Below are 27,954 nucleotides of genomic sequence, written 5' to 3'. Positions count from 1 at the left end.
AAAACTGGGGCAGTGGCCACTACTGAGGAGCAGGTACTCCAGATCCAGAAGGATCTGGACAGACTATGGAAGTGGGCAGGAGACAATAGGATGGCGTTCAGTGTGGATAAGTGCAAGGTCTTGCACTTGGGGCATAGGAATGGGTGTCATAAGTGCAGGTTAGGGGACAAGAAGCTGGAGAGCAGCCCTTGTGAAAGGGACCTCGGGGTGCTGGTTGACTGCAGGCTAAACATGAGTCAGCCGTGTGATGCGGTGGCCAAGAGGGCGAACGCCACCCTTGGTTGCATAGCTAGAAGTGTGACTTCTAGATCAAGAGAGGGATTACTACCACTCTACACAACTGTAGTGCACCCGCAACTGGAGTATTGTGCTCAGTTTTGGGCCCCTCATTACAGGAAGGATATAGCCAGGTTGGAGTCAGTGCAGCGTAGGGCCACAAGGTTGGTGGCCGGTTTGCAGGGGAAGCCGTATGAGGCGAGACTGAGGGAACTGGGTCTCTTCAGCCTGGAAAAGAGGAGACTCAGAGGGGATCTGTTGGTGACATACAGGTATGTGAGGGGATGTCACACGGAGATGGGTAGAGACCTGTTCTCCTTTGCAGAGGAAGGCAGGACGTGCTCCAACGGAGCCAAGCTCAGGGAGCCAAGGCTCCGTTTGGATTCCATGAAGTACTTCCTGACAGTCAGGACCCCGAGGTTGTGGAATGGGCTTCCATGAGAGGTCGTTGAGGCCCCATCAGTGCTGGTGTTCAAGGATAGGCTGGACGTGCACATGGTGGGCATGCCGTGAGTGGAGCCGACTGGTGCCGGAGGTCAGACTAGATGGCCCGGGAGGACCCTTCTGACTCGCCCTGTTTCCTGTGTTCTTATGTTCCTTCGGCAGTGTGGGATGCTGCGGAGATGTGGCACCTGGGAAGGAGCGGAGGGCCAGACTAGATGGCCTGGGAGGCCCCTTCTGACTCATTCCGTTTCTGTGTTTAAGCACCGACAGGATTGGGCCCCAGGATGTGTTGGTCTGATCAGCAGAAAGACCATCAAAAGTAAAAATGTTCTTCAGTGGGTGGCTTTTGAAGACATGCCTGTTCTGGGGGGGGGGGTCCCTGGGAGGGTCCCCCTTCCCATGTTGTCTTTGCAGGTCACCTTGCAGGGTAATCACAGGTGCTGAAAAATCAGCCCAATGTTGCATGTTGGGGGTTGCAATGGGGAAGCGGTGATTAATTTACCGCCTCCCTCAAAAAGGGGAGAAGAACAGGGTGGGGGGGGTGGGGAAGGAGATCAGAAGGGCGATTATTTACATTGCTCTACTTTCAAGACCATTTGAATGCAAAGGAGGATGCCTCTTGCGTTTCTAGTTCATGAGCCAAAGGGAAAGACATGGGAGGAAAATAATGAATTGAAGGTTCTTTTTTCAATTTTAGGACTAGAAGCAGTTCAACATATTAATTACGGAGGGTACTGCATACATCAGCTGTTGGAAACAATACCCCTGCGTGTCACTGTTCTCTTCCTCCCCAAACACAATCTTGCCTTTTTATTGGAGATTAGCATCATGTGCTGGATAAAAGTTGGGCTGGAAGGGCAAGTGGCTGTCAGAATAGCACTGCGCGAGCAATCCTAGACCTCACTTGCTAATTATTTATGGGAGGACTTAACTAGAAACATAGAAACACAGTGAGCCAGAAGGGGTCTCCTGGGCCACCTAGTCTGACCCCCGGCTCCAGCCGGCTCCCCTCACGACATGCCCACCATGTGCATGTCTAGCCTGTCCTTCAACACCCTCACCAGTGGGGCCTCAACCACCTCCCAGGGAAGCCCCTTCCATGCCCTCAGAGCCCTAACTGTTAGGAAGTACTTCCTGGCAGCCACCCTGAGCTTTGCTCTGTTGGAGCACTTCCTGCCTTCCTCTGCAGGGGAGAAGAGGTCTCTGCCCATCTCCGTGTGACACCTCCTCACGTACCTGTATGTCACCAACAGATCCCCTCGGAGTCTCCTCTTCCCCAGGCTGAAGAGACCCAGTTCCCTCAGTCTCGCCTCATACGGCTTCCCCTGCAAACCGGCCACCAACCTTGTGGCCCTACGCTGCACTGACTCCAACCTGGCTATATCCTTCCTGTAACGAGGGGCCCAAAACTGAGCACAATACTCCAGTTGCGGGCGCACCAGAGTCATATAGAGTGGTAGTAATACCTCTCTCGATCTAGAAGCCACACTTCTGGCTATGCAACCAAGGGTGGCGTTCGCCCTCTTGACCACCGCATCACACTGCTGACTCATGTTTAGCCAGCACCCCAAGGTCCCTTTCACAAGTGCTGCTCTCCAGCCACTTGTCCCCTAACCTGTACTTATGACACCCATTCCTATGCCCCAAGTGCAAGACCTTGCACTTATCCACATTGAACACCATCCTATTGTCTCCTGCCCACTTCCATAGTCTGTCCAGATCCGTTTGGATCTGGAGTACCTGCTCCTCAGTTGTGGCACTGCTCCAGTTTTAGTGACGTCTGCGAATTTGATCAGCAGACTGTTCACCCCTTCTTCCTTGTCATTGATGAAAAGATTAAACAGGATCGGCCCCAGGACAGAGCCCTGGGGGACCCCGCTTATCACTGGCCACCATCTCGATGATGCCCCACTATTTTTATAGGTAAGTGTTCCCTCCTTTGACACCAGGGAGAATGAGGGCACTTTAGTTCTTGGATGAAGAAAGCAGTGCCTCCTGAACAGGTGGCCTGCAGCCATTCAAGCAGTAGTGGCACTTCCTGGAGAATTCTCCTGCAGTAGGTGGAGGGAAGGGATAAGAATTTATTGATTCCACCCTCAAGGTAACTAAAAATACTTTTAGATAGATTGCATCAAGCACCACGAGTGTGGGATGAGATAGCCAATTTGCAGGCAGGTTTGATGAAAAGGCCGTGCTACAGAGTTGTCCTTTATGGATTGGATCTATGGAAAGGCAAGACATTCATTCAACCACGCACTGTCCAATCCTTATGCAAACTGAAATGCTATCACTTTTCCAAATCTGCACATCTCTGAATTTTCTGGTGGAACAATCCAAGGAAAGAAGGCTATGAAACTGCATCATTTGGGGATGCTGCATCCTACCTGGTAGGGAAGATAAAGGTGTTTAGGAGTTGCCCAGGTTTCTGATCGAACCCCTTCCAAAGCAACTGAGGCCTTCCATCCCAGCACACACAGGGCAGGTTCACATGACATGACAAGCCGCGACAATTTCTCGTGCAGAACGCTCTGTCCAAACGCTCTGTCCGTGGTGGCATTTCAGCGGGGTTCAGTCGGCTTTCAGAAACCACATTAAGAAGCAAAGGCCTGCTGGGTAGTTTCTATGCTTCATTGTGATACCTCTGAAAGTTCAGATAAAAGGGCCCACCACTCCCAGGTGGGACATGCTGGGAATTGGTGGCCCTTCTCAGTCGAAACACATGTAAGATTGTGCCGCTAGTGCTCCTCAGAAGGGTCCCTTCACACCCCCATGAGCAATATTTGAGAAAGAGAGCACGCGCAAGAGAGACACAGACAGACAGACAGACAGACAGAGGGAGAGAGTCTGTTTGCTGAGTCGGAGAAAATACCCTGAACACACACTGTTTTGCCTTTAAACCTCACTAAAATAGCGACCATCACAGCAAGAGAAACCGCATGGCATTTGCTTCTGCCAAACACCTCCAGAAAGCAACAGGAGCATTTGCAGGCATGGGCACTGACCCACCCGCAACCGGAAAATACTTCTGAAAAAGAAAACAGGGCACCTCTGCCAGCATCAGAGCAGCACTGTCAGGACCCAGGCAACCAATACGATATACAGGCCCATTCCAAATTGTAGTCAAGGAGACCAGAGGTCAAGGCAGGCAACAGAACTGCGAGGTAGGCCAGTCCAAAGGGCAAAGAGCAGCCAAGCCAGTCAGGAGTCACCAACCGCAGAGACAAGCCGAGGAGAAGCGGGTACCTGGAGCTGGAGCAGGTGAAGCCGGGCATGGTCAGAGGCAGAGGCAGGAGCAAGGCAGCGGGCAGGGTCTCCAGAAGCGGGTTCCAGAAGGCACAGGGAGCTCCAACAGCACCAAGGCCCTTGGCTGCTGAGGCCACGTCTGAAGGGAAGAGCCGGTTTTGAGGGAGCCCCTCCCTCAGGGCTCCCAGCTGGCGCTCATAATGTCCCAGGTGGCTGCGATTGACTGTGGGCCCCTCCTGCAGCCGCCAGGGCTGCTGTCCTGCTCTCTGGCCAGAAGAGGGAGCCCTGGTGCTGCCTCAGATCCTCACACCCTCAGCAGCCAGCATCAGCCTTGGCCAGGCCTGGGGGCCCCCCTCTGCAGAGCTGTCCATTTGCCTGCACCCCCTGCAGCTCTGAGTGGCAGTTTGGGGCAAGGGGCTGAAGCCCACTCCCCCCGGCCCCCGAGGTCCAGCCTGAGGGCTACAGACAATGTTGTTAAATCAGCTTGGCCCTCGTTTCATGAGGTTTTCCTAAAATGGTTCTCTGCTCATTGAGGGAAACGCATTTCTTTTGCATGATGCTGCATCAACTTTTGTCGAGGCACCTTTGGGTTTATGCACATCAGCGCTATGGTGCAGTGGTGCCAATCCACACCCGCAAGTGTGCACCGATGCCCGTACATGCGTGTTGGTGCCAAGGCACCCTCGTGCAAATGTGCCTCGGTGCAACACTGCTCCCACCCCAGAAGAGTAGAAGCAGCCTGCACGTCCAGGGAATCCATGCGACTCTGCAGGCCAGACTGGCGGGAGCCTCGGCTCGCTGGGATCCCCTGCGGGTTCTTCCCGCAGCTCGAGCTGCACCGCCGCGCAGTCCCTGGGCAGCCCTGCGGGTTTGCTCGTCTTCGTTTGGAGCGCAACGCCCAGCTCATCCTCTCCACTGATTGCGATGCATCCTTCCTGCTTCAGCAAGCCAGAGCAAGGGAGCAGGGAGATGGACTCCCACTCCAGTCTATTCAAGAAGCATTCACATCACAGTGCATTAGGTGGAAACAGTAAACTTGATTTATTGAAAAATATCTATTACATTGATTCCTTTATTACACAGGTTTAAAATATTTTATTTCTTAAAAAATACCTCTTATAGGCATTGAATTTGGGAACCTGTACAAACTGGTCACCTAATTGTGTATGTGTTTGTGTGCATGTTTTCCTTACTTAAAGGAGGGGGAAGTCTACTTTTTAAAAAATCCATTTTTTTCTCATCAATATTTGTTCAAGTCATCATATATATTAAAGGGGAAAGGGGGATAAAATTACACAAAAAGAGATGTCTGCAAATACAAGAAATATTTTTTATTGCAATATAATGTAGCTAAGTGGTCTGGGAGGAAAGAGAAAACGGGACAAGATTGAAAGAAATTTCAGTACAGTTTTACAACACTTGGTAGGATTTCTCCTTTTTTTGACAGAAGCACCAAACAAAAAAATGGAAAAGTGAAACATCCCTGGACAAGAAATGATCAGAACAGAATCACATGACCTAATCAGTGTGCGTCTGCTTCCCCGTTCACACAGACGAGCGAGCGGCTCTTTGGCAGAGGCAGATGCCTGTCCTTTTGAAGTTCTCCAAGTCCCAGAGAGGACGGGGGAACCCTGCGATACAGACTCTGCTCAAGTTGTACCACTGTTGACGTGAGATGTTCCAGTACAAGTTTTGAACTGTCTGCCACTGAGGAAAGCCTTCTGCACGGAGGAGCTTCCTGAGGGCTGCGACCAAGGCTTCAGCTCAGGCGGTGGAAAGTGCCTGGCAGGTCTGTCCACAGGTGTGAACTGCAGGTACAACCTGGCAGGCCAAGGAGGCCCGCTGCCAGCCCCCAAAAGAGGGGAGGTGACGCCTCGGGGCTGCCCAACAGCGGGGAGGTGCCCCGGGTCCAGAGAGGCGAAGTTCTCTGCCAAGAAGGCAGCCAGCACATCTCTGCATCTCCGTGTGGCGGGAGAGTGCAAGGGGGTGCACAGAGGCGGGCCTGTCCTTCCGGGAAGCCCCTCCTGCCCTCTTGAGAGATGTCTCCCGGGGACACCGTTCTAGGACGCAGGCGAGAAGAGCCAAAAGTCCAAGAAACACAAGCCGGGGGGGCTTGATGGCTTCCCATGAAGGAGTGCAGAGAAAACCCTCGTGCCCCCCCACCCCACCCCCTCTGTGACTCGCCTTTCACAGATCAAACCTTCCTGCAGGAGCACCCTGGGAAAAGACTTCATAGAAAGGCCTGGTTCACAGTGGACGCCTTTCCCTGGTGGATCAGCCTGGGGCTGCGTGCCTTGCCCCCCGCCCCTTCTCCGCCTGGGAAGACCCTTGGCGGATGGAGGGTCCCGGCCGGGATGCCCGCTGGCCACAGCCCCGCTCCACAGGCCAATGCGAAAGGCAAGCAGACGCCCACCGGCTTCTCCTGCTCTTTAAGGGCAGTCTGCAGCGGGGGCACTTTGATCTTGATTTCAGTACACTGAACAAACACATAAATTAGCACCACAAATGTCCAGTAACCGAGTACAAGAAAAGAAACACAACTCCCCCCAACCCCACCACGCACACACGCATGCACAAGCTCATGTTAAGACCTGCACGAGGCGACACCGGCCCCGCCGTGCAGCGACAGCAGGGGCTGGGACACTGCGGGGGGAGCGCCTTGGAGGCAGATGAGCGGCAGAGGTCCCCCGTGCGGGCACGGCATGCCTCAGAGCCATAGCACCAACAAAGAGACGTGTAAATAAAAAGGTGATGAGCACCTGTGTCCTTAACTTTCAATTCTTAGCGTTATTATTTCCAAGGAGGCAAATCAAGTGTATCCCTGCCACAGACACTCCTCCAGTGAGAACGGTCGATGGAAACAAAAGCAAGGCATTGTTCTCTTCCTTTCTTGGTGTAAAAGGTATTTTTTAAAAAAGCAAACCTGTACTTTGAATCAAGTGAAGGCGGAAAAAACGGTAGAGCAGACCTCAGCATCAGGGGTACTTGGTGACAGCCCTCCTTGTTCGGGAAGGCCCCGCTCCCTGCAGCAAACGCGTTGTTTCTCCCAGTTCACACCCACTGGTTGTGTTATCAAGCTATCCTGGCATTCCTTGGTTTTCTTTTTCTTTGGAGATGTGCTCTGCGCATTTGCCCTGATCTCAGGGGCAACAAAACACAACTAAACGAAGAGGCGCCTGATTGAACGGCAGGCACCTGCTGGCTACGAAGGACCAGGGCTTGCATGCTCACGGGGGGTGCTGATTCTAGGCAGTAAGGCTGATGGACTTCAAGTAGGGCTTACTTCTGAGTAAACGTGTGGCAAAGGATGCGGCAAATACTTGAGGGGCGGTTCACTGCGGGAGCTGATGCTGGTCTCATTTCCTGGAGTTTTGGCGGATGTCAGATTGCTCGTCAAATTGCCCCGGGGGAACGTGGGTGAGTCACATGCATGTTTTGAACCCAGAAACATTTTTATATTTAATATAATAATATACAAATATTTACTTACAAAATACAAAAATAGAAGCACCTTTAAGATATGGGGCATACAGTCAGAACCTGACTATTTTTTAAAGTTGGTTTCAGTTGTTACTTGTAGGTTCTTAGGCAAAAAAGAAAAAAAAGGAAAAATCAAAGAGCAGCAGGTTATGATTGGGTGGGGGTGGGGATTCCATATCTGATCGAAAGCCCAGTGAAGACAGGGAGTCTTAACCGGAAGGGTCCGGAAAGCGTCCTTAGTCCACGGTTCCTGTACAGCGGCAAGCAAAGTTGCTATGATCACACCTCAAAGAGGATTTTCTCCAGTACTTTTCAGAAACTGGCAGCAAGGTGGAAATCTGTTAAGAAGTGGACATTCACCCACCAACTGCAGTGAGGCTGCCAAACATAAAAATGGACAAGCACTGGCAATGTTTCGTGGCCCGACTATTTCCAATTGAGGGAACAGCCAAGCATCCGAGCTCAAGGGGGGGGGGGTTTGGGGGTCCCAAAAGTGATGCAGAGTGGGGGGGGGGTTGACAGAAGAGGCTGCTTTGGTCAAGAGGTGATGCTTTTAGGTCATGTGATTCTGGGGACGCGTCTGTGGTAGGAACAGTCCCGCCTTTAACTGGGGCTCCGATGGGTTTGCGTTCCGGTGTCAGAGTTGGGACTGAGGCAAAACAGAGAACAAACAAGCGACAAACACATCAACCTGTCCAGTTCCAGAACGTGCATGTGACGGTGGCCAAAAGGGGCCAAAAATAAAAAGGCGCAATGAGGTTATGAGGTTGCTCTTTTGGAATTGGTTTTCCGAGTGGCACTTTAGCCCATGAAGCAAGCCGGTCCCACCTCGAATCCAAACTTCTGCGAGGCTTCTCCAAAGTCATTAAACATGATGTCAACAATGGGGACCTGCTCCACTCTGGGGGTGTTGAGTTCTAGGATGGTCTTCTGGTAGCCCTTCTTTGCCTGCAGAGACAGGGAGACAAAGAGACGTCAGAGGAGCGAGGACAGCAGAAGCGGGTGGGTGGGTGGGTGGCCGGGCGGCGAGGGTTAGCGTGCAGGGCCGCAGCGCCATGAACTGGGATGCTAATCCCTGCTGGATTTCCGAGCCCGCTGGGTCACCTGGGCTGGTCTGACCTGCCTGGCATTAAGGGCAGAAGGGAGGGGAAGAGGAATCCCACAAGACCCCAGCCCAGTGCAGGAGGGTTTCTCCAGGATGTCCTTCTCCAGATTTCTCTGGGAAAGCAAGCCTTGTCCAGCCAGCGGGACGCGAATGGCCCCTGTGGTGAAAGAAGCGGCTCCCAGCAGGGCGGGTGGGGTCCTGGCACAGCGCTTTGCGGAGGGCTGGGAACACTCACTGCGCAACCATCGAAGAGGGCCCTGATGAAGGGGTTGTTGTCGTAGGACATCTCCTCGTCGTTGGAGCCCAGGAAGCGGATGGCCTTGTCGTAGTTGCCCACCACGGCGTCGTGCCAGGCCACAGACTGGTAGCAGTTGTAGGTGATGTTCTGGTGGGCGGATGCACTCAGGAGCCGCAGGAAGGTCATCTGCACCACCCCGATGGGGTTACCCTCCGAATCGACATAGGAAAGCTGGGGAGGAACCGAGAGGCCGCGAGGATCAAGCCATGGGTGGATGGGAGGCAGCACACGGCCTGCGCTGGGTGGGGAGGGACTGCTTCTCGGAAATGTCGTGTGCGGAGAAGGGGGGGGCTCTCTGCAGGTTGAGGGCAGCCCTCCACCTCAGAGAGGCTCTTGGGGGCCACATCCGGGCAGTGAACGGGGAATAAAAAGGGGCGAGTGGAATGCCGGCAAACCCGCCCAAAGGAGGCTCCTGCTGCTGCCGTCTGGGCTACTCATCCGGAAAGGCCTTTTGAAATAGGGTGGCGAGAGAGAAGCTGTGCCAAACCTGGGGGAACACCAAACAATGGGGGACAGGGACGGAGCAAAGGGGCAGCAGCGAAGACGGCAAGCGCAGGAAGACACTTCCAGTCAAAAAGCCAGCGGTCCAGGGATGCCCTGCGGCTCGCATGCCACGCGTGGAGAAAGTGGCTGAGCAGCAGCGTGGACGTGTGATGGAAACAGATACTGTGGATCAGTGTGGTGGTGCAAGTTTCGGGACACGACAATATGCAGACTGCCTCGCAGAGGGAAGAGGCTCTTCATACACACCCACAGAAGGGTGCTCTGCTCCAGAACTAATAAGCCCTAGTTCAGCCTGCAGTCGACCAGCACCCCGAGGTCCCTTTCATAAGGGCTGCTCTCCAGCCATTTCAAGGGGGGTGTCAACTTGGCGTGTCTTCTGGGTTCGCAGCCTTCACAAGGACCAGCATCCTCTGGTGTCTGGCCAAAAGCCCACCCAGGCACCCGCCAGTGGGCGGGGGGAGGAGGCTGAGGCAGGAGCTGATCCTTTGCACTGCTGCTCACTCCCCCCACTCAGGTGCTCCTAGCAGTGTCAATTAGTCCAGCATGCAGGTGAGTTCAGGTTTTGGCCACGACGAGAAAAGTGGGCATGAGTGGTGTGCCCCCGTGTTGAGGCCAAGAGTGCCGAAAGCAGAGCCACTTACCTGGGACCCCCGCTTGTAATGACTACACCATGTGGTGGCCTGCTCCTTGGGCCACTGGGCCATTTTACTCTGCATCAACATGAGAGGGGGTAAAGCAGGCTGGGAAGCTGAACAGAGGAGCCCCTTACCAGTTTACCGCGTTTGAATTCGCTGAACCAGGAGCCCGGGTTTTCCTTTGGCCAAGCGGTAATTCTAGCCTGAAAGAGAGCAGAAGAGCTGCGGCAGGGAGGACAAGCACCGGGACGAGGCAGGCCGGGGAAGCGCTGCCCTCGGTGGACTCTCCCGGAAAGGTCTCTGGCCTGCTAAGCAAGCAAAGCCCTCGCGCAAAGGCCCCCACCCCAGCACCCCTCTCCTTCGGGGCCTTTCAAAGCGGCCCGCTCATCTTCCTGTGACTGTGCCCCCTGCAATCCGTTAGGACGGCTGAATTTTCCACAGGATGTTAGTGTGTGTTCGTAGCACTGAACAGCCTCAGCGGTGTAGCACCACATTCTGAGGTTTAGGCACTCATAACAGCAGCCTCCATAGCCATGTTGCCCCCTCCGCCCCCCCACCATAAAAGTGTCCAAAAGTGCAGATTACTGCATTGATCTTTATCGGTGAACCAGCTTGAGTTTTTTGCTGGGCACAGGTGTTTAGGCAAATGGATGTGTCTTAATTACCCCTTCAAAACAAGCCAAAAAGCTCTGCATTAAAATAGGGAGTGATAATACTGTTACTGGGACATTCATTTGCCCCGCAGCTGCCCTGAGAATTGCAAATAAACTGATTTCTTAATTTGCCCAACTAGACTACCAGGCACTGAAGCGGATCTGGGGGTGGGGGGGATTCGTGGTGATTAGGGCATCTGTGCACAAGCAGACTGGAAAAGCTTCACAGACCCAGTGTGAGCACAATCTGCGGACATTTCTGGCATGCCTGGGGCTTCAAATGGTGAAGCCTCGCATGTGCTGCGAGCAAAATGCTTCTGTGGTCCTGCACAGGGCCCCCACCCTTGGCCTGGCTGGCCTGCCACAGCTTGCAGGCGCGGAGCCGCGAGAGAGGGCACGCTGCGTGCCAAGGCCACGAAGCTCCCCGAGGCCAGAGCTGGGACTCCAGCTCGCCGGGCGCTGCAGGACTGCCCCTCAGTGGCGGAGGGAGACACTCTCAGCAGCGGAAGAGCGTGCTGGGACGCGGTTAGCGGAAGGGCAGGGGCATTTCCCTCTAAGCAAGCGCGGCGTGGAATCATGCAGGACCTCTTCCCACGGAAAGGCGAGGCAGTGTGGTCCCAGCATCACTGAACAGCACACCTGCTTCCTTGCACCAGCTCCATGAGAACTAGCACCTGGTTTGGCTCACATTTTAACATGAGCATAAGGAATGCTGCACTTTCAAAACAATATATTAACTGAAACTCAGGTATAATTTGAAACGGTCACTTTTCCAATTTTTGTAGTACAGTGGTACCCAGGCTCATGAACTTAATCTGTTCCAGGACTCTGGTCATGACCCAAATTGGTCGTGAGCCAAGTTAAATTTCCCCGTAAGGTTCAATGTAAATAAGGTTAATCCATTCTGTAACTATTTTTTAAATCAGAAAAATGTGAAGCAAAGTGTCAAAGAACAACAAAATCATGGCCTCTACCCCCCCCCCCCCACCACCAACACGAACACCCCCCCCCCCCGCCAGAACGACCATGACCGCACTTGTTATCCCAGCATGTGCCTTTCACCCCAGTGTACCCCTCTTGCAGGAAAGACAGGCGCGATCTGGCTGTCGCCCCCCGCCCCCAGCATGATTGCGGCCATCTCCCCACTTGGGCTGGGGGTGGGGAGATGGCCGCGATCACGGCCACCACCCAATGTGGAGTTCATGACCTAAGTCAAAATTTTTATGAAATTTTTGTTCGCGACCCGATTTGGTCGTGAACTGAGGCATTCCTGAGCCAAGGTACCACTGGACTGTTTTTATTGAGAAATGAGCACAAAAAATCTTCACCTATATGAAAGTGTATATTGGAGCAAATGGTATTTAGGAAATTTGCTGGCAAAAGGTATATAGTATGGAAAACTACATACAAAGAGGTGAGGATAAGGGAAAATGTGTACAAATTTGATGGCAACTTAAAAACAAGTCATTTTTGAGATGCAATTCACAGAACTTGGGCAAGTTCAAGTTTTCTTGATGGCTCATCCCTAGCAAAATGTCATGAACAGTCCTTTTCTTCTATGAAGGCCTGAAGGTTACATTACAACTTGTGAAAAGAATCCTTGGCGTAGTACCAGGGCCAGTTGCTTCTGAGTGAGGAAATGGGTGTTTTTATCACATCATATTTATTAATGCAAAACTTAAAATGAAAGGACACCTGAGTTTCTCACGAAGCTACAGCCACACGATTTATGGACAGCTCAACATCCATAGAATATCTCTGGCACAAGATTGAAAAATAGATCTGTACCTAATGAGAGAGAAAGCAAATTACTTACTCCTTCTGATTTCTTATCTGGGAAGATGCAAGTTTCACCACCAGCTGTAAAGTTGCAGTAAACTTTGAAGGAGTCCCTGGAACACCCTTGATTGGGGTCTACCCAGTATTCACCTGTGGTTGGAAGAACATTTTTTCCCATAAACAAGGAATGGCAATCACAAGTTTTCTGCACAGCGGTTTGGCCAAACTCAGCTGCCCTGCGTTTGTGCCCATTGTGCTGCTGATCAGCTGAGGGCGCCATCCAATCGGGTGCCTGCAGCTCAGCTCCGTGGATGAGGAGCACGCCACTGCACTGCTGCGCGGCCCACAGAGCAGCGGATGTACTTCTCGCAACCTTAGCAGAGCCATTTTAAACCCCGGAATGGGAAGGAGCATGCCAAGGCCATGAAGCCACCGAAGTTCCGCTCATGCAGAGAAGTGGGGTGTGGGCCAGTCAAGGGGGTGAGGCTGGATGTGGCCCCCGGGCCCATACTTCTACCTTCCTAGAGAAGGATAGCAGGCAGAAGAGCAACTGAGAGCTTTGGCGAGGAAGACCGCAAAGATAGGAGAGCGGGAACTGATGGGCCATGTACAGGGGTACGGCGCCAGGGGGCTGTTAGACCCCTATAGGCCTTAACCCTCAAGAAACCTTCACCATATTGTTATACCCTTGAATTATAAACTATCATTTGACTTCCTTCCTTCCTTCCTTCCTTCCTTCCTTCCTTCCTTCCTTCCTTCCTTCCACCTACTTATCTATCTATCTATCTATCTATCTATCTATCTATCTATCTATCTATCTATGAATGGAGTGTCTGCCAAAACCATGCGATTTCTTAAATGGCAGAAAAAATTGAGCTAACTCCACTCTCTTTTGATGAGCATAGGACAGGTAACATCTGGAATGCACACGCCATTTCAAAGGCCTTCAGTTTTGCTCCTCAAATAAACCTGGCTACCTGTCCACCCATGAGCAGGGGCTCCGTACCATCAGGGAAGTCAGGATGGCAGAGCTGGAGGTCCTTGCAGGTGCGGGCCGGGTTGTGCTGGGTGCCCAGCGGATGCTTCATCTGCTCAATTTCCAGTTTCAGCGAGTTTAAGGAGCCAAATATTTCCTCCATGCCGTCCGCATAGTCCATGTAGCTGTCTGGGTTGCCTTCGTCCATGACCTGGCTCGCGTCGATGTTGCGCCGGGTCCTCTTGGAGGACTGGATAGGCAGTGGCTGGATCACATCTCCCGGGGGTCCCTTGGGTGAAGAGGGAGAGCAGTGTGGTCTGAATGGTGCCAGGAAAGCGAAAGTGGCTGCTAGGGAAGGGGGTGAAAGCTTGTGGCACGTCTGGGTGCCCATACTTACTGGAGGCCCTGGTGGGCCAGGATGACCCGTTTCACCCTTAGGACCAGTTGGACCCTGGAAGAAGCAGCAAAGCAAATGTGTGGAAGTTCACACATGTGGTTCCCACAAAAGTGCCTAAAACTGCACCCCAATCTACCCCTCCCATACCTGCCACTCCACTCAAAACTCCGGCAGTTCCCAGGAGAGCGTTAAGGCCAGAATTTAGGCTTGGGAGCAGGCAAAGGATTCTGGACTCTGCCAGGAAAGCAGCCGGAGGCCCGAGGCAGTGAAGGACAGCCCGAGTCTCCCCCAGATGTGCCCACCCATGGCTCCAGGAGGGAGGCGGTTCTGTGGCCCGGAAAGACACGGCTAGGCCAGCGCCTGCGTACGTGTGACAAAAAGGGAAGCTGTTTTTTCCCTCGGGGCTCCGCTTTGCCTACTTTGCGCATGGACACCTTTTTCTGCAGAATAAAGCTTTCTCCACCTCACACCCGCAATCGGCCATCGTACATGCCAGGAGCAAATTCTGCTTTCGCAGGCAACCCCAGCTGAATGGCTTCGCCCCCAGCTCAGCCCTCAGGAAGGTAAGTCGAAGGGAGCCAACCACGTGGCTCGGAGAACACTCCCCCTTGGGCCAAGGACATTGCGAGCAGCAGGGACTGCGCACTTTGCCAGTGCTGGGGGTGAGGCCCCCCAGCGCAGCCTCGCAACTGCTGCCTGTCTCTCAGATGCGAGCCCCACCTTTGCCTGGCTCCCTCCCCCCAGTGTGGGGCCCTCCAGGGAGCTCCTGCAGCATGGCATTCAGGATCCCGAAGGAGAGCAGTTCGGCACCCCTTCCTGCGTTGCCTGCCACGTACAGCCCGCCCTTGTCAGCATAACGATTACCCCGTCCCTGCCCCCGGATGCCCAGATGTGTGGGCTGCACAGAGCCCCACTCTGCAAAGCTTAGACAGCTGCAAAGAGACATTTCGGTTCCATCCCAGCTATTTTCAGGGATCTCTGAAACAGCTCTCTGGTCCCTTTCATTTCCATCCTGCCCGGAAGTGAGTGCTCTCTCTGGAAAGGGAGCTGGCTTCCCGTCTTCATCTCGGTTCAGAAACGCAAACCAAAGCAAGGCCCCATGAGAGTGCAAGCAGATTAAATTCCTCCCTGATCTCGGGGGGTGCGATAACCCTGCTACCAAATAAAGCCCTCCCCGCGCGTGCAGTTTGGACGCTTATGCTTACCGAGGATCCTTTGGCACCTTTTGGCCCGGGGGGACCCTAGAGCAAGGACAGGAAACCAGTGACGGTTAGCATGGCATCAGGAAAGAACAGCAACACCCAGGCAGCACATTCATCAGCACAGCATGGGGATTGTGATGCAATGAAATCGCGTCCAGCAAACGTGCCTGCAAGCACCTGGCCAGTTAATGGGGGTTCCATTTCTTCTGTCCTCACAGTGAAGCAAAAGTATATTTATACACATAATGGCAGATCTGTTTGACCATTCAGAATTAGCACGCTTATCTTGAACATGGGAAGGATGGGAAATGACAATGAATTTGGGGAATGCAGGGGACACCAGCATCCCCCCTGACAACCATCCCAGCAGGCTGGACTGCCAGGGAGAGAAGGAAAATGGGACATTGTACCCACCCTGCTGAAGGCGCTCCCCTTGCGAGGCCTCCTCCTCCCACCCTCCCTCTCCTGCAGCAGCCATTCCAGCAAGATTACCTCATTTTCCTCTTCCCTCCCCAGCCCGTTCCCCTCATGTGCTACGCTCAAGCAAGAGGACTCCCTCAGTTGCGCAAACGGCCATTCACACTTTTTGTGCCGCTCAGAATGGCGCACTGGTCCGGTCAATCGCAGCGAAGAGCCTCCTGCTAACAAGTGGCCCAATCCCCCACCTGTGGGTACATACCGGGAGCCCTGGAGGACCAGGAGGACCAAGGGGGCCAGACGGGCCTGCGATACCCTACAAAAAACAGGGGAAGTCAGTGCGAGAAGTGCGGACACACTTACCAGGCCGCCTGAAGGAACACCTCCCCTCACACCTCCCTCCGAGGCCCTTCTTCACTTTCCTCCCACTAATGAAGTAAGTGGGGAGGTGGCCAGGAGCAGGGCCTCCTCTGCCGCAGCGCCCCAGTCATGGAAACTCTCTTCCACCAGAGATCCGGCTGGCACCATCTCCATTCTTTTGGGTGCCAGTTTAAAAAAATATATCTTTTTTGCCATCATTTTGGACAGAAAGCTTTTCCTTTATGGAGTTAATGGTTTATGCTGCTGCCTGTGCCAGATTTTATCTTTTGTATTTTATTTAATTTTATTGGCTTTATTTTTATTAAGATAATTTTAAACAGTTTGATTTTATGTCATTTTTACTATTTATTTTATTCCCACTGTTGGTTTTTATACGATAAACTGTTTAAACTTTATTATGAGCTGTGCTGTTTTAAGAACATGTTCGTAGTGATATGTTGCAAGCCGCCCAGAGAGCCTCATGGCTAATGGCACGGCATACGAGTCAAACAAACAAACAAATACAATGTAAAGGGCTGCCCCGGGGGCCAAAGGTCCCACGCTCGGGTGCCGGCGGGTGGAGCCGCGCCAGCAGACTTCTGGCGCCCCTGTGTCAGTCCCCGGCCTGCCTCGGCGGGGCCTTCAGGAGGACCGAGCGCATCCCAGGGACTCCTGGCAGCCTACCTGCTCCCCTTTGGGCCCCGTTCCGCCTTGAGGCCCAGGCAAGCCACGGTCGCCCTTCTCTCCTTGCTCCCCGGGGGGGCCAATCAGACCAATCAAGCCAGGATGACCCTGCAAAGATGAAAAACCACATGGCAACAATTCCAGGTTTCACCATGAAACAAACCAAAACAACAAGGACTGCATCATGTGATCACCAAAGGGTTACTTGTCTGGGGGGGGGTCTTAAATTCCAGCTGTGCAACTTGCACAGCTTCCACTCTGGTATCAAAATATACATCTGAAATGCTCAGGCAAGATGGTCTTGAGAGCCTCCTGTTATATAGGTCTTACCTTTTCTCCCTTTGGACCAGAATCTCCTTTCAGACCAGGTAAGCCAGGTGGGCCCTTTGGGGGAGAAAAAGGAAACAACATTTTCCCTCAACAAGCTTTGCGATCGGGAATGCATTTTGGATGGGAAATTTGGATTCACGCTGAAGTAAGCGTGGATTCAAAAGCCCGATGTCCAAGTTTTGGACCCAAGCATTGCAGGTTTCTCAGGTCGGGACACGCTCTCCACAGTCCAGCAGGAATCCCCATGCAGGCAGCGTGGGCACACAGCTAGTTGTGTGAGCGTACGGATGTGCTTTTGAGGGGAGAATTGGAACCTGCACCCCATTCAGAGGAATGGCGTGTGGATGGGAGTGGAACCAGGCTCTGCCTTTCACAAGGCCTGCTTGTGCCCAGTATAGTGAGATTCCCCCTTCTAATGCCTGCATCACAGATCACCCCACTCAGCAGGTCCACACAGCTCTCTCTGAAGCATTTTTAGGGACCTGGAAGGGCTCTCACAGGGAAAGCGGGATCCATCGGGGAGTGGGAGGGCTGCAACTTAAGTAGAGACTGGGTCCTTGTACCAAACTGAGGCCTGCAGATCCCAGCCCAGCAAACAGAGTTCCTTCTGTGAGCTCAAGGAGGGCTTTTTCAAACTCGCCCTCTTTTCAGTGGAACTCTTAGGGTTAGGGGTGTGCACCAACCAGGGTAGGGTTAGGGTTAGAAAAACGAGGGGTCCTGGCATGATTTTGATGACTGGAATGTGTTTAGAATGGGCAGAAATGATGAGTTGTGCAGAAAAGGCTCCTCAAGGATGGCTTTTTCAACATCACCCTCTTTTCAATGGAATTTTAGCCCTGTATTAGGGGTTAGGGGTGTGCAACAGGTCAGGATGCCTGATTTTGAATGATACAGTTGCTAAATCAAAGTCCATGCCGACTTTGGCATCTGACTGTAATAGAGACGGAGAAACCTAAATGTCCGCACATACCATTGGTCCAGGAGGTCCGTCTGGTCCTGGTGAACCTGGAAGTCCTTGCTCACCCTAAAAAGATAAAATAAAATAGAAAAGGTCCATCACTCCCTCCTTGTATTGCTTCGGATCCAACCAAGTTTCTCATGATGGGACATTTTAAATAAACGCAAATGCGCTGCTCCTAACGAAACAGAGGCTGCCATATTCTGGGAAGTCGAGATTTAATTGGGGAAAACCATGCCCTGAAAAATCGAAAGCAGAAGTAGAAAGGGAAGGCCAGCCATGAGATTTACTTATTGAAGCTTTTATGTCCCGCCCTTCACATTGTCTCAGGGAGAGACGGACTGATTGCGTACAGGAAGCCACAGTCCTGAGCTTACAGGAGACGGAGGTGGCTGAGCAGGACAACGCATTCTGAAGGACACTCACTCACAGGGCTGCCATAGGTTGGAGAGGAGTTGACAACATCACCAAATGCTTTCTATAGTAATAGTAACATATAGCTGAAAATATAATCAAAACCATTTTATCATGCCTGTAAATTTGTGGAGAACGGGTGAAGTTCCAGAGGACTGGAGGGTGGCATCAGTGGTTCCATTTTTCAAAAAGGGTAGTAGAAGGGACATTACAGACCAGTTAGCCTTACGTCCATTGTAGGAAAAACAATGGAAAGGCTCATAATAGAGAGAGATCTAGTGATGCTAGATAGGGAAGGGAGGCTGACAGCCACACAACACGGCTTCCGCAAAAACAGGTCCTGCCAGACAGACCTTGTGGGATTCTATGACAAGGTTTCGAGGTGGCTGGATGGAGGGGATGCAGTGGATGTGGTTTTCCTGGATTTCAGCAAGGCCTTTGACAAAGTGCCCCATGATATCCTGGTGGAGAAACTGAGGAGTTTTGGGATACACCAAAGCACTGTCCGGTGGATTAGGGCATGGTTGACTGACTGAAAGCAGAGGGTAACCATTGGTGGGGAATCATCGGGATGGTGGCCAGTGACAAGCGGGGTCCCCCAGGGCTCTGTCCTGGGGCCGATCCTGTTTAATCTTTTCGTAAATGACATGGAAGAAGGGGTGAACAGTCTGCTGATCAAATTCGCAGACGACACTAAAACCTGGGCAGTGGCCACAACTGAGGAGCAGGTACTCCAGATCCAAAAGTATCTGGACAGACTATGGAAGTGGGCAGGAGACAACAGGATGGCGTTCAATGTGGATAAGTGCAAGGTCTTGCACTTGGGGCGTAGGAATAGCTGTCATAAGTACAGGTTAGGGGACAAGTGGCTGGAGAGCAGCCCTTGTGAAAGGGACCTCGGGGTGCTGGTTGACTGCAGGCTGAACATGAGTCAGCCGTGTGATGCGGTGGTCAAGAGGGCGAACGCCACCCTTGGTTGCATAGCCAGAAGTGTGGCTTCTAGATCAAGAGAGGTATTACTACCACTCTACATGACTCTGGTGTGCCCACAACTGGAGTATTGTGCTCAGTTTTGGGCCCCTCATTACAGGAAGGATATAGCCAGTTTGGAGTCAGTGCAGCGCAGGGCCACAAGGTTGGTGGCCGGTTTGCAGGGGAAGTCGTGTGAGGCGAGACTGAGGGAACTGGATCTCTTCAGCCTGGAGAAGAGGAGACTCAGAGGGGATATGTTGGCAACATACAGGTATGTGAGGGGGTGTCACATGGAGATGGGTAGAGACCTGTTCTCTCCTGCAGAGGAAGGCAGAACGTGCTCCAACAGAGCAAAGTTCAGGGAGCCAAGGTTCCGTTTGGATGCCAGGAAGCACCTCCTGACAGTCAGGACCCCGAGGGTGTGGAATGGGCTTCCACGAGAGGTCGTTGAGGCCCCATCAGTGCGGGTGTTCAAGGATAGGCTGGACATGCACATGGTGGGCATGTCGTGAGTGGAGCCGGCTGGTGCTGGAGGTCAGACTAGATGGCCCAGGAGGCCCCTTCTGACTCGCTCTGTTTCTAAATTTTCAAATCTTTTTGGTGCCATAGATGGCCCTTTGCCAGCCAAAGAGAGGGACACACAGGAGTAAGTCCAATTGAATTCAGTGGGACTTGCATCCTTGCTTAGGAGACCACTGTACATCTTCATGTGGAGGGAAGCAGGGTCTTCCCTGCACCCAGACCACATCTGAGCAGTGGTGATGGGACCGCAAGACTTTCTGATCTCATAAAGCAACCTTGCACACACAATCATGCAGCCAAGATCAAAGAGGAGGGTGTGATGGAAGGACAAGGTGTTGCTGCCATCTTACTACCCCTAAATCAGATCTTCAAGATTCTCCTGAATGGTGATCCAGGCAGTCCTATGGGAGAGCCAGAATTTTTCAGGTAAGAGAGCATTCTAATTACTCTCCATTGGGTCTGGAGGGCAAGCCTGTTCCTTGGGTTGCATAACATTAGCCTAGGGATGCGGCCACTGAAAATTTCCAACCCTTTCATGGCCTTATGGCGACTGGAGTCCAAAGGGTGACTGGAGTCCAAAGCGTGCTGACACAGAATCCAAAAGTCCAGTTTATCATTTTGCCTCTCCTACAGTGTGGACCCTTCACACAGCTGACCTCCGTTGACAAAGACTCACCACAGGGCCTGGGATTCCTCGAAGTCCATCTGGGCCAGGCTTTCCTGGTGGTCCCTGAGGGCCAACAGGGCCTGTTTTCCCTGGTGGCCCTTCCAAACCTGCCTCACCCTGCAGAAAAAGGGCAAAAGAGAATCAGGAGGGAGTTGGGGAAATCTGAATCAAACTAGTAGGGAGAGCTCCAGAGCTTTACCTTTGCGCCTTTCTCTCCTTGTCTGCCTTCGGGACCTGCTGGCCCAGGTGGGCCCTATATGAGAAGTGGAGTAAAGAAGAACCATAATCAGACACATACTCAATATCTTGGGATACCTGGGTTTTGTGCAAAACCTCCCGAATAGGCTTGCTACGAATGATGCAACCACTTTGCCCCAAAGTCAACTTACTCTCTTCCCTGGTGGACCAGAAGGACCCGGCTCTCCAGTTGGACCAGGGGATCCCTGAACAGAAAAAAAGAAGAGAAGTCAGATCATTAGCCATACCATTAAAACACGGACAAAGCACAACAGACGCTGATTAGCTTATCCAGCAGAATCCCGCCAACCGCTGGACGTGCTCTCCAAATCTGGCCCACCCGGGGTCCCAGTTCCCAAAAGGTCACCACTTTCCCCGAGCCCACCGCCCCTCCCCCATTGGTCCCAACCTCTCGTCATTGATCTGGCATGTGCGCCACTTCCACCTCCCGTTCTAAACGGCTGAAACGACCTTCCTGAGGCAGAATTACTGGCAATAACCGCGTCAGGCTGACCCGTGCTTTCTGGAGTTTTGGTTTCATCCCTTTGGTCCGATGCCCTTTTGTCTTCAGTCCTGCCCACCACTAGAACGTGGCCCCAGGACCTTCTCCAAATGAAAGGTACCCTTTGGCTGAAAGAGATCCAGAACCCCAACTTTACTAGAGCTGGCGGGTTCTCTGATGCTTCCCCCTGGCTTTGATCCTTGACTGCCGCTTCTCACTTTGTCAGCTTTGACTTCTTCTCAGTGGCTCAGCTCTGATATTGGCATTACAGTAAAAAATACATGGCTTCTCTGATCACTAATGAATGGATATGACACACCAGCGTTTACTCACAGTCTGTCCTGGTTCGCCATCGTCACCTTTATCACCTGGAGGACCGTCCTGGCCCTGAAAGAAAAGGAGCAAGCATGCCTTCAAATCTCCCGTCCACTAGCTCATGATTCCTGAAGGTAACATCTCTGAAGAACATGTAGGCAAGTTTGCCGCACTGATTCTGAAAGGTGAGATCCTCAAACGGAACGGCACACAACCTCAGCAAACTTTGGAGAAGAATTGGATGGATGTGGGGTCTGCCCTCTGCAAGAGGAACAGGCCCTTAGCTCACTTCGGAGAATCTTCCCCCCGGCCCCACCAAACCTCCCCATGTAACAGTGGCTGCCTGTGCAGCATTTCCAGGGAGTTGGAGCTAGAGCAGGAGGCAATGGGAAGCCCGCTTCCATCAGCACAGCTGCGGCCGCACCTGAAAAGTGGATCTAACTCTCTGTTCCTACAGAAGGTCCCAGAGGCAGAGCTGTGCTCCTCCTGTGCATCAGGAAGATGATTTGTAACAGCTGATGCAACAGCCTGGCAAGGCCATTCCTTTTCTCCTCCTTTCCAAGCAAAGTTTTAGCTTTCAGGGCCTACAAAGGAAATGCCCCATGTTCTTTCTCCATTCTCTGCTTCAGTTAAGATCTAGAAGCCACAGGGGAAGCAGGAGAAGCATCTTTGACCCTGTGCATTCTAACTAGGAAGTAAACATCATTAAGCCAAACAAGACTTACAGTGGTACCCAGGCTCACGAACTTAATCCGTTCCAGGACTCTGGAAGTGACCCAAATTGGTTATGAGCCAAGTTAAATTTCTCCATATGATTCAATGTAAATAAGGTTAATGTGTTCTGTAGCTATTTTTTTTTTTATCAGAAAAATGTGAAGAAGCAAAGTGACAAAGAACAATAAAGATTGTGGCCATCTCCCCCCCACCCCACCCCAGCACAAGTGCAGCCATCTCCCCACCCACCCCCCCAGAACCACCACAATTGTGCCCGTCATCCCAGCATGCTGGGGGAGGGAGAGACGGGCGCGAACGGGGTGCGCTGGGGGAGGGAGAGATGGGGTGCAATAAGGCTGGGGGTGGGGAGATGGCTGAGATCACGATTGCGCTCCTGCAGGAAAGACGGGCGCAATACGGCCATCTCCCCCACCACCCCTGCCCCCAGCACAATCGTGGCCATCTTCCCACTTGGGGAGGGGTGGGAGATGGTTGCAATCATGGTCTCCATCCAATGCGGAGTTTGTGACCTGAGTGGAAATTTTTACGAAAATTTTGATCACAACCCAATTTGGTCGTGAACTGAGGCGTTTGTGAGCCGAGACACCACCGTATTTCTGGCGAACATTCTTCGTGCTGTTAGTCATATACTGCAAATGTGGCACATTCCCAATAGAGGAAGCTCTCAGTGATGACTAGTTTTAATGGCTGCACGCCGCCTCCAGGGCCAGAGGCAGTACACCGATCTTCGTCAATTGCTGGGGAACGTGGGTGGGAGACTGAGATGCACCCCTGTCCTGCTTGTGTCTTTCCCACTGGGCAGACTAGAAGGGCCTGGCTCTGACCCGGCAGGGCTCTTCCGATTGCCTGACATCCAAAGGAGCAACAGGATAAAGACAGTGGTACAGATGCCATCATGAGCGATACTTACAGCTGGGCCAGGTTCACCTGGAGGACCTGGGTCACCGGGAAAGCCAACTGGACCCTGCACAAAGGGGTGCAAGAGAACACCATTACCACAGAATGCTTTCCACCCAAGCAGCTCCTCCCACGGAGACTAGTCTGGCCTGGGCAGCAGAGGCCAAACCAGGGATGGATGGGGAGCTTCAGCCCCAAAACGGGAGGCTGTTCCTGGGACCCAAGCAGAATGAATGCCAGGCAGATTTGGCAAACCATGTCGTTGTGGACCTTCTGTAGACAAAAACGGGTGCATGAACTGAAGGGATGCCAATTGGGTGTGTGAGTGCATGTGCCGACTGGGGGGGCATGCCCACGTAGTGGGCCAATGAGGTATCAATACAAGATCCAGGGGTAAAGTGGTCAACCTTGAAGTGCGGGCACTTGTAAGAGCCGGTTCCCCTCCCCACACACACACCTCCCACCTGTGCTTCTAAGAAGAACCTGCAAGCTGCTGGGACGCTCCAGGGCTTAGGCTGAGGGCCGATCACTGCCGAAACTCTTTGCCTTGCAATGAGCATACTGCCAACAACATTAGCAATACTCCTGCTAGGACGCTCCGTCTGAACTCAGAGGGAACAGGAGAGCCTGAGGGGCCTGGGGATTCTGCAACTGTCCCTGTGTGCCAAAAAACCCCGGAGCGTTGGCCCTGCGAGCCCTGGTTCTGCTACTGCACATCTTGGAGTAAAACCAGGGAATGCCACTCCGAGCCCATGCGGCATCCCAGTAACGATGGTCCCCCGGCCCCCACCGCACCAACGTGCTTCCCCGAGCACAGACCTGACTCCCAGCTGCGGTTGCAGCACCAGGAAAAGCAGCAAGGGAGACCCTTGCATTGCGGGGAGGGCGACGGGGCGAAACAGCATCTGGGGAGCACCACCACATCCCTGGCAGATGCGAAGCAGCCCAACATACAGTGGGTGACTGCACAGGAGTTCTCAAAGCAAATCCTCCAGAATAGACATTGTTGGGCAAAAGGTTCCAGGTATCACAGCCTTTAGAAGAAAGTTGGGGGCTACTTACAGGGCTGCCCTTGGGGCCATCATCTCCTGGAGGGCCTTTGGGGCCTGGTGGACCAGCTGCCCCTGATGGACCTGCTTCACCCTTTTCACCTCGCTCTCCTTTTGGACCCTGTCAGTGGAAGGCGAGAGCTCAGTGGGCAGCCTCATAACGCAGCGCCTGCTCCTGAAAGGCAGCCTGAAGAACGGCAAAGCAGCCGTGGAAAGAACATCCCCACCCCGCAGCTTGGGACCCATGACAAGCTTTTCCCTCCCAGAAGAGGACACGTGCCTATTTATCTATGCAGTTTACCTTTCTATACCACCCAGCAGCACCAGAAGCCCTGTAAGTGAGGACCTTCTGTCTACTCATACTGATAGTCAGAAGGTGGCCACCATTCCCCACCACCTTTCCAAAGGTTGCTCACCTCTCAGGCACGGCATAGGCCCCACCCGCACCCTTGAAAGTGTATATTTCTGCACATTATTGCTTTTACAGTCCTTTCCCCACTTCCTGAATTTGAAGGAAGCTGCCGTCATCTGAGCACTTTCCTCACAATTATCCAGTTAATGTCCAAGGAAGATGACCATTCTTGGTGTCCATGGAGATACATGGTCCTGTGTTTTTATTTATTTATTTATTTAAAACATTTCTATGCCGCCCCATTCGCCAAAGCCTCGGGGCGGCTCACAACATAAAATTAAAATATAATACATTCAAAATATAAAACAAATTAACAATATAAAATAAGTCGCCCTGGCCAGATAAAATAAGCAAATAATATTAACAATTAAAATGACGTTTAAATAAAAAGGTCTTCGCCTGGCGCCGAAAAACAAATAATGACGGCGCCAGGCGGACCTCTCTGGGGAGCGCATTCCATAGATTGGGCGCCACCGCAGAGAAAGCCCTCCTCCGGGTACTTACTCTCCTAATTTCTTTCATGGAGGGTTCCCGGAGAAGGACCTCTCCCGCAGATCTCAAGGGGCGGGCAGGCACATATGGATGTAAGTGCTCCTTCAGGTAACCAGGACCCAAGCCGTTTAGGGCTTTATAGGTCATCACCAACACCTTGAATTGGGCCCGGACTTCAATGGGAAGCCAGTGAAGCTGACGGAGGACTGGAGTCATGTGAACATAACGCCCAGTCCCCGTCAGCAGCCTGGCAGCTCTATTTTGAACGAATTGAAGTATCCGGACCGTCTTCAAGGGTAGCCCCACGTAGAGCACGTTACAGAAGTCAAGGCGGGAAGTCACCAGCGCGTGTGTCACTGTCGCCAGGCAATCGTACTCCAGGTAGGGGCGCAGCTGATGGATCAGCCGAAGCTGAAGGAAAGCGCTCCTCGCCACCGCTGTCACCTGAGCTTCCAGTGAAAGCTCTGGGTCGAGGAGCACTCCCAAGCTGCGGACCTTGTCCCTAAGAGGGAGTGCAAGCCCATTCAGGACTAAGTTCAATTCACCCTCTCCGAAGCCCGATCCGCCAACCAACAGGACCTCTGTCTTGTCTGAATTGAGCTTCAGTTTATTGGCCCTCATCCAGCCCATTACCTCGGCCAGGCACCGGTTCAGTACAGCCACTGCCTCACCTGGATTGGTGGAAAACGAGAGGTAGAGCTGGGTATCATCAGTGTACTGATGATTCCGCAGCCCACACCTCCTGATGACCTCTCCCAGCGGTTTCATGTAGATGTTAAATAGCAAGGGGGACAAAATGGATCCCTGTGGAACTCCATGGCATAACTGCCATGGCGCAGAGCCATAGTCCCCCAGCACCACCTTCTGGAATCGGCCAGTTAGATAGGAGCGGAACCACCGCAAAGCAGTGCCTCCGACCCCCAGTCCCGCTAGCCTATCCAGAAGGATACCATGGTCGATGGTATTGAAAGCCGCTGAGAGGTCTAGGAGAACCAACAGGGACGCACTCCCCCTGTCCTTCTCCCTGCACAGGTCATCGTACAGGGCGACCAAGGCAGATTCAGTACCATACCCAGGTCTGAAGCCGGACTGAAATGGGTCCAGATAATCAGTTTCATCCAAGAGTGCTTGGAGTTGTCCCACCACCACCCGCTCTAACACCTTGCCCAGAAATGGGATGTTGGCCACTGGTCTATAATTATTGGCCATCTCTGGATCCAGTGACGCTTTCTTCAGGACCGGTCGGACTACCGCCTCCTTTAAAGGGGCAGGCACCCGACCCTCCCTCAGAGAAGCGTTAACCACTTCCAAGATCCAGATCCCAATCCCATGCTTGGAATTATTTATTAACCAAGACGGGCAAGGGTCCAATAGGCAAGTGGTGGGACGTACTCGTCCAAGCACCTTGTCCACATCATCAGGCCGCAATAACTTAAATTCATCCAATAATTTTGGACCAGACGGCAGCATTGGTGTCTCCCCAGAAACCTCTGATTCACTAGTGGTGTCTAGCTCGTGACAAATCAGAGCAATTTTCTCCCTGAAATGCATGGCAAAGTCATCACAGCGGGCCTTTGAGGGTGGAACCAGATCTTTCTTAGGACCGGGACGAACCAGGCCTTGCACCACTCGAAAAAGCTCCGCTGGACGGCATTTTGAGGAGGCAATGGAAATGGAAAAGAAACTCTTTTTCACCGCCTTCACCGCCACTGCATAGGCCCGATAATGGGCTCTCAAGTGTGTTCGGTCAGATTCATCCCGTGATCTCCTCCACCTACGCTCTAGCTATCTCCCAACCTGCTTCATTGCCCACAATTCAGGTGTATACCAAGGGGAAGAGTGGGCTCTGCCCGGCGGGAGAGGACGCTTAGGAGAGATCGTGTCCACAGCCCTGGTCATCTCCCCATTCCACAGTTCCACCAGAGCCTCGACAGGAGCACCATTCTTGTCAGCCAGAAACTCCCCCAGGGCCTTTAGGAATCCATCCGGATCCACCCGGCTCCGGAGGCGGACCCACACAATCGGGTCCGCACCCTTGCAGAGGGAGAGGCCGCTCTCAAGCACAAACCTCACCAGGGTTTACCTCCTAATAGTTCAGACATGTGGGTTCATTCAGCTTGCAACCACTTCTGAATACTGCCCTCATTCCATTTCATCTCATTTCCAACCAAAGAAGTTACAAAGGCGAAGATGCAAACTTACTGGGAGTCCAGCATCTCCAGGAAGACCAGGCTCTCCTGCTTCTCCAGGTTCACCCTGTAAATTGCAGGAGAGGACCATGAAGCCACCTGAATGCACTCCCAATCTGCGAGCCCCACGGGACCAGCCCAGCATGGCAACTTGCCCAGAAGCCCTCAGGATGCCGACACTGGGCTTTTCCTGTCTTTCACCTAGAGATCTCTCTGGACAATGAGCTCTTGCATCCCCATACCCCACTGATCACCAGGCATTTACCAGTTCTCCAGTGCCCCCCCTGCAGATTCCTCTCTCTCCCCCTCCAGAACTGAGATCTGTCAAAGGTGGGTTACCTTCTCACCAACAGACCCAGGATTTCCAATCCCACCTGGTGGACCTTGAGGGCCATCAGCTCCAGGAGGCCCAGATGGACCCCGTGGCCCTGGGGGGCCGGGAGGACCCTGTGAAGGAGAAGGAAAGGAGATACTTCCTTGGTGATAGAGCAATACACTAACATCAGCTTTGCAGGGAAAATGGATTATGAGGTTCCTGCTACTACTGTTAGCAGCAGCAGCAGCAGCACCTTACCATTTGGCCAACATCACCAGTTTCTCCTTTCTCACCAGGAGGTCCTGGCAAACCCTGCAGAAAGAATCAGAAGGCCTTTTAATTAGCACTGAATTGCCCGTGGGTAAAGAACATGACTTGAGACTGGAAAGTGAGGATGTGCCGTGCAGCTGTGGCGATCAGGCAGCTGGGGCCACCCGCGGCTCCCTGCCAGGGGATGCGCGATGCACGAGGGCAGGGCACGGGCAGGGCAGCGC

General features: G+C 52.8%; 1 protein-coding gene across 1 annotated transcript in view; it reads right to left on the bottom strand.

The window, feature by feature from the left end:
- Positions 1–7,961: 7,961 nt before the first annotated feature.
- Positions 7,962–27,954, bottom strand: part of COL5A1 (collagen type V alpha 1 chain) — a 145,725-nt gene continuing 125,732 nt past the window's right edge. Inside the window, exons 47-66 of the mRNA XM_044453179.1 lie at positions 27,719–27,772; positions 27,484–27,591; positions 27,158–27,211; positions 24,065–24,172; positions 23,016–23,069; positions 21,389–21,442; positions 20,706–20,759; positions 20,516–20,569; positions 20,326–20,433; positions 17,754–17,807; positions 16,784–16,837; positions 16,454–16,561; positions 15,672–15,725; positions 14,996–15,031; positions 13,791–13,844; positions 13,424–13,682; positions 12,455–12,567; positions 10,120–10,188; positions 8,784–9,017; positions 7,962–8,391 (exon numbers count right to left, since the gene is read on the bottom strand). Coding sequence (XP_044309114.1) covers positions 8,245–8,391; positions 8,784–9,017; positions 10,120–10,188; positions 12,455–12,567; positions 13,424–13,682; positions 13,791–13,844; positions 14,996–15,031; positions 15,672–15,725; positions 16,454–16,561; positions 16,784–16,837; positions 17,754–17,807; positions 20,326–20,433; positions 20,516–20,569; positions 20,706–20,759; positions 21,389–21,442; positions 23,016–23,069; positions 24,065–24,172; positions 27,158–27,211; positions 27,484–27,591; positions 27,719–27,772 — 1,830 coding nt within the window. The 3' untranslated portion in view covers positions 7,962–8,244. The remainder of the gene's footprint in view (positions 8,392–8,783; positions 9,018–10,119; positions 10,189–12,454; positions 12,568–13,423; positions 13,683–13,790; positions 13,845–14,995; positions 15,032–15,671; positions 15,726–16,453; positions 16,562–16,783; positions 16,838–17,753; positions 17,808–20,325; positions 20,434–20,515; positions 20,570–20,705; positions 20,760–21,388; positions 21,443–23,015; positions 23,070–24,064; positions 24,173–27,157; positions 27,212–27,483; positions 27,592–27,718; positions 27,773–27,954) is intronic.

The sequence above is a fragment of the Varanus komodoensis genome, unplaced genomic scaffold (genome assembly GCF_004798865.1).
Source record: "Varanus komodoensis strain SLA01 unplaced genomic scaffold, ASM479886v1 scaffold77, whole genome shotgun sequence".
NCBI classification, from domain to species: domain Eukaryota; kingdom Metazoa; phylum Chordata; class Lepidosauria; order Squamata; family Varanidae; genus Varanus; species Varanus komodoensis.
This window is presented reverse-complemented; position numbering and strand designations above follow the sequence as displayed.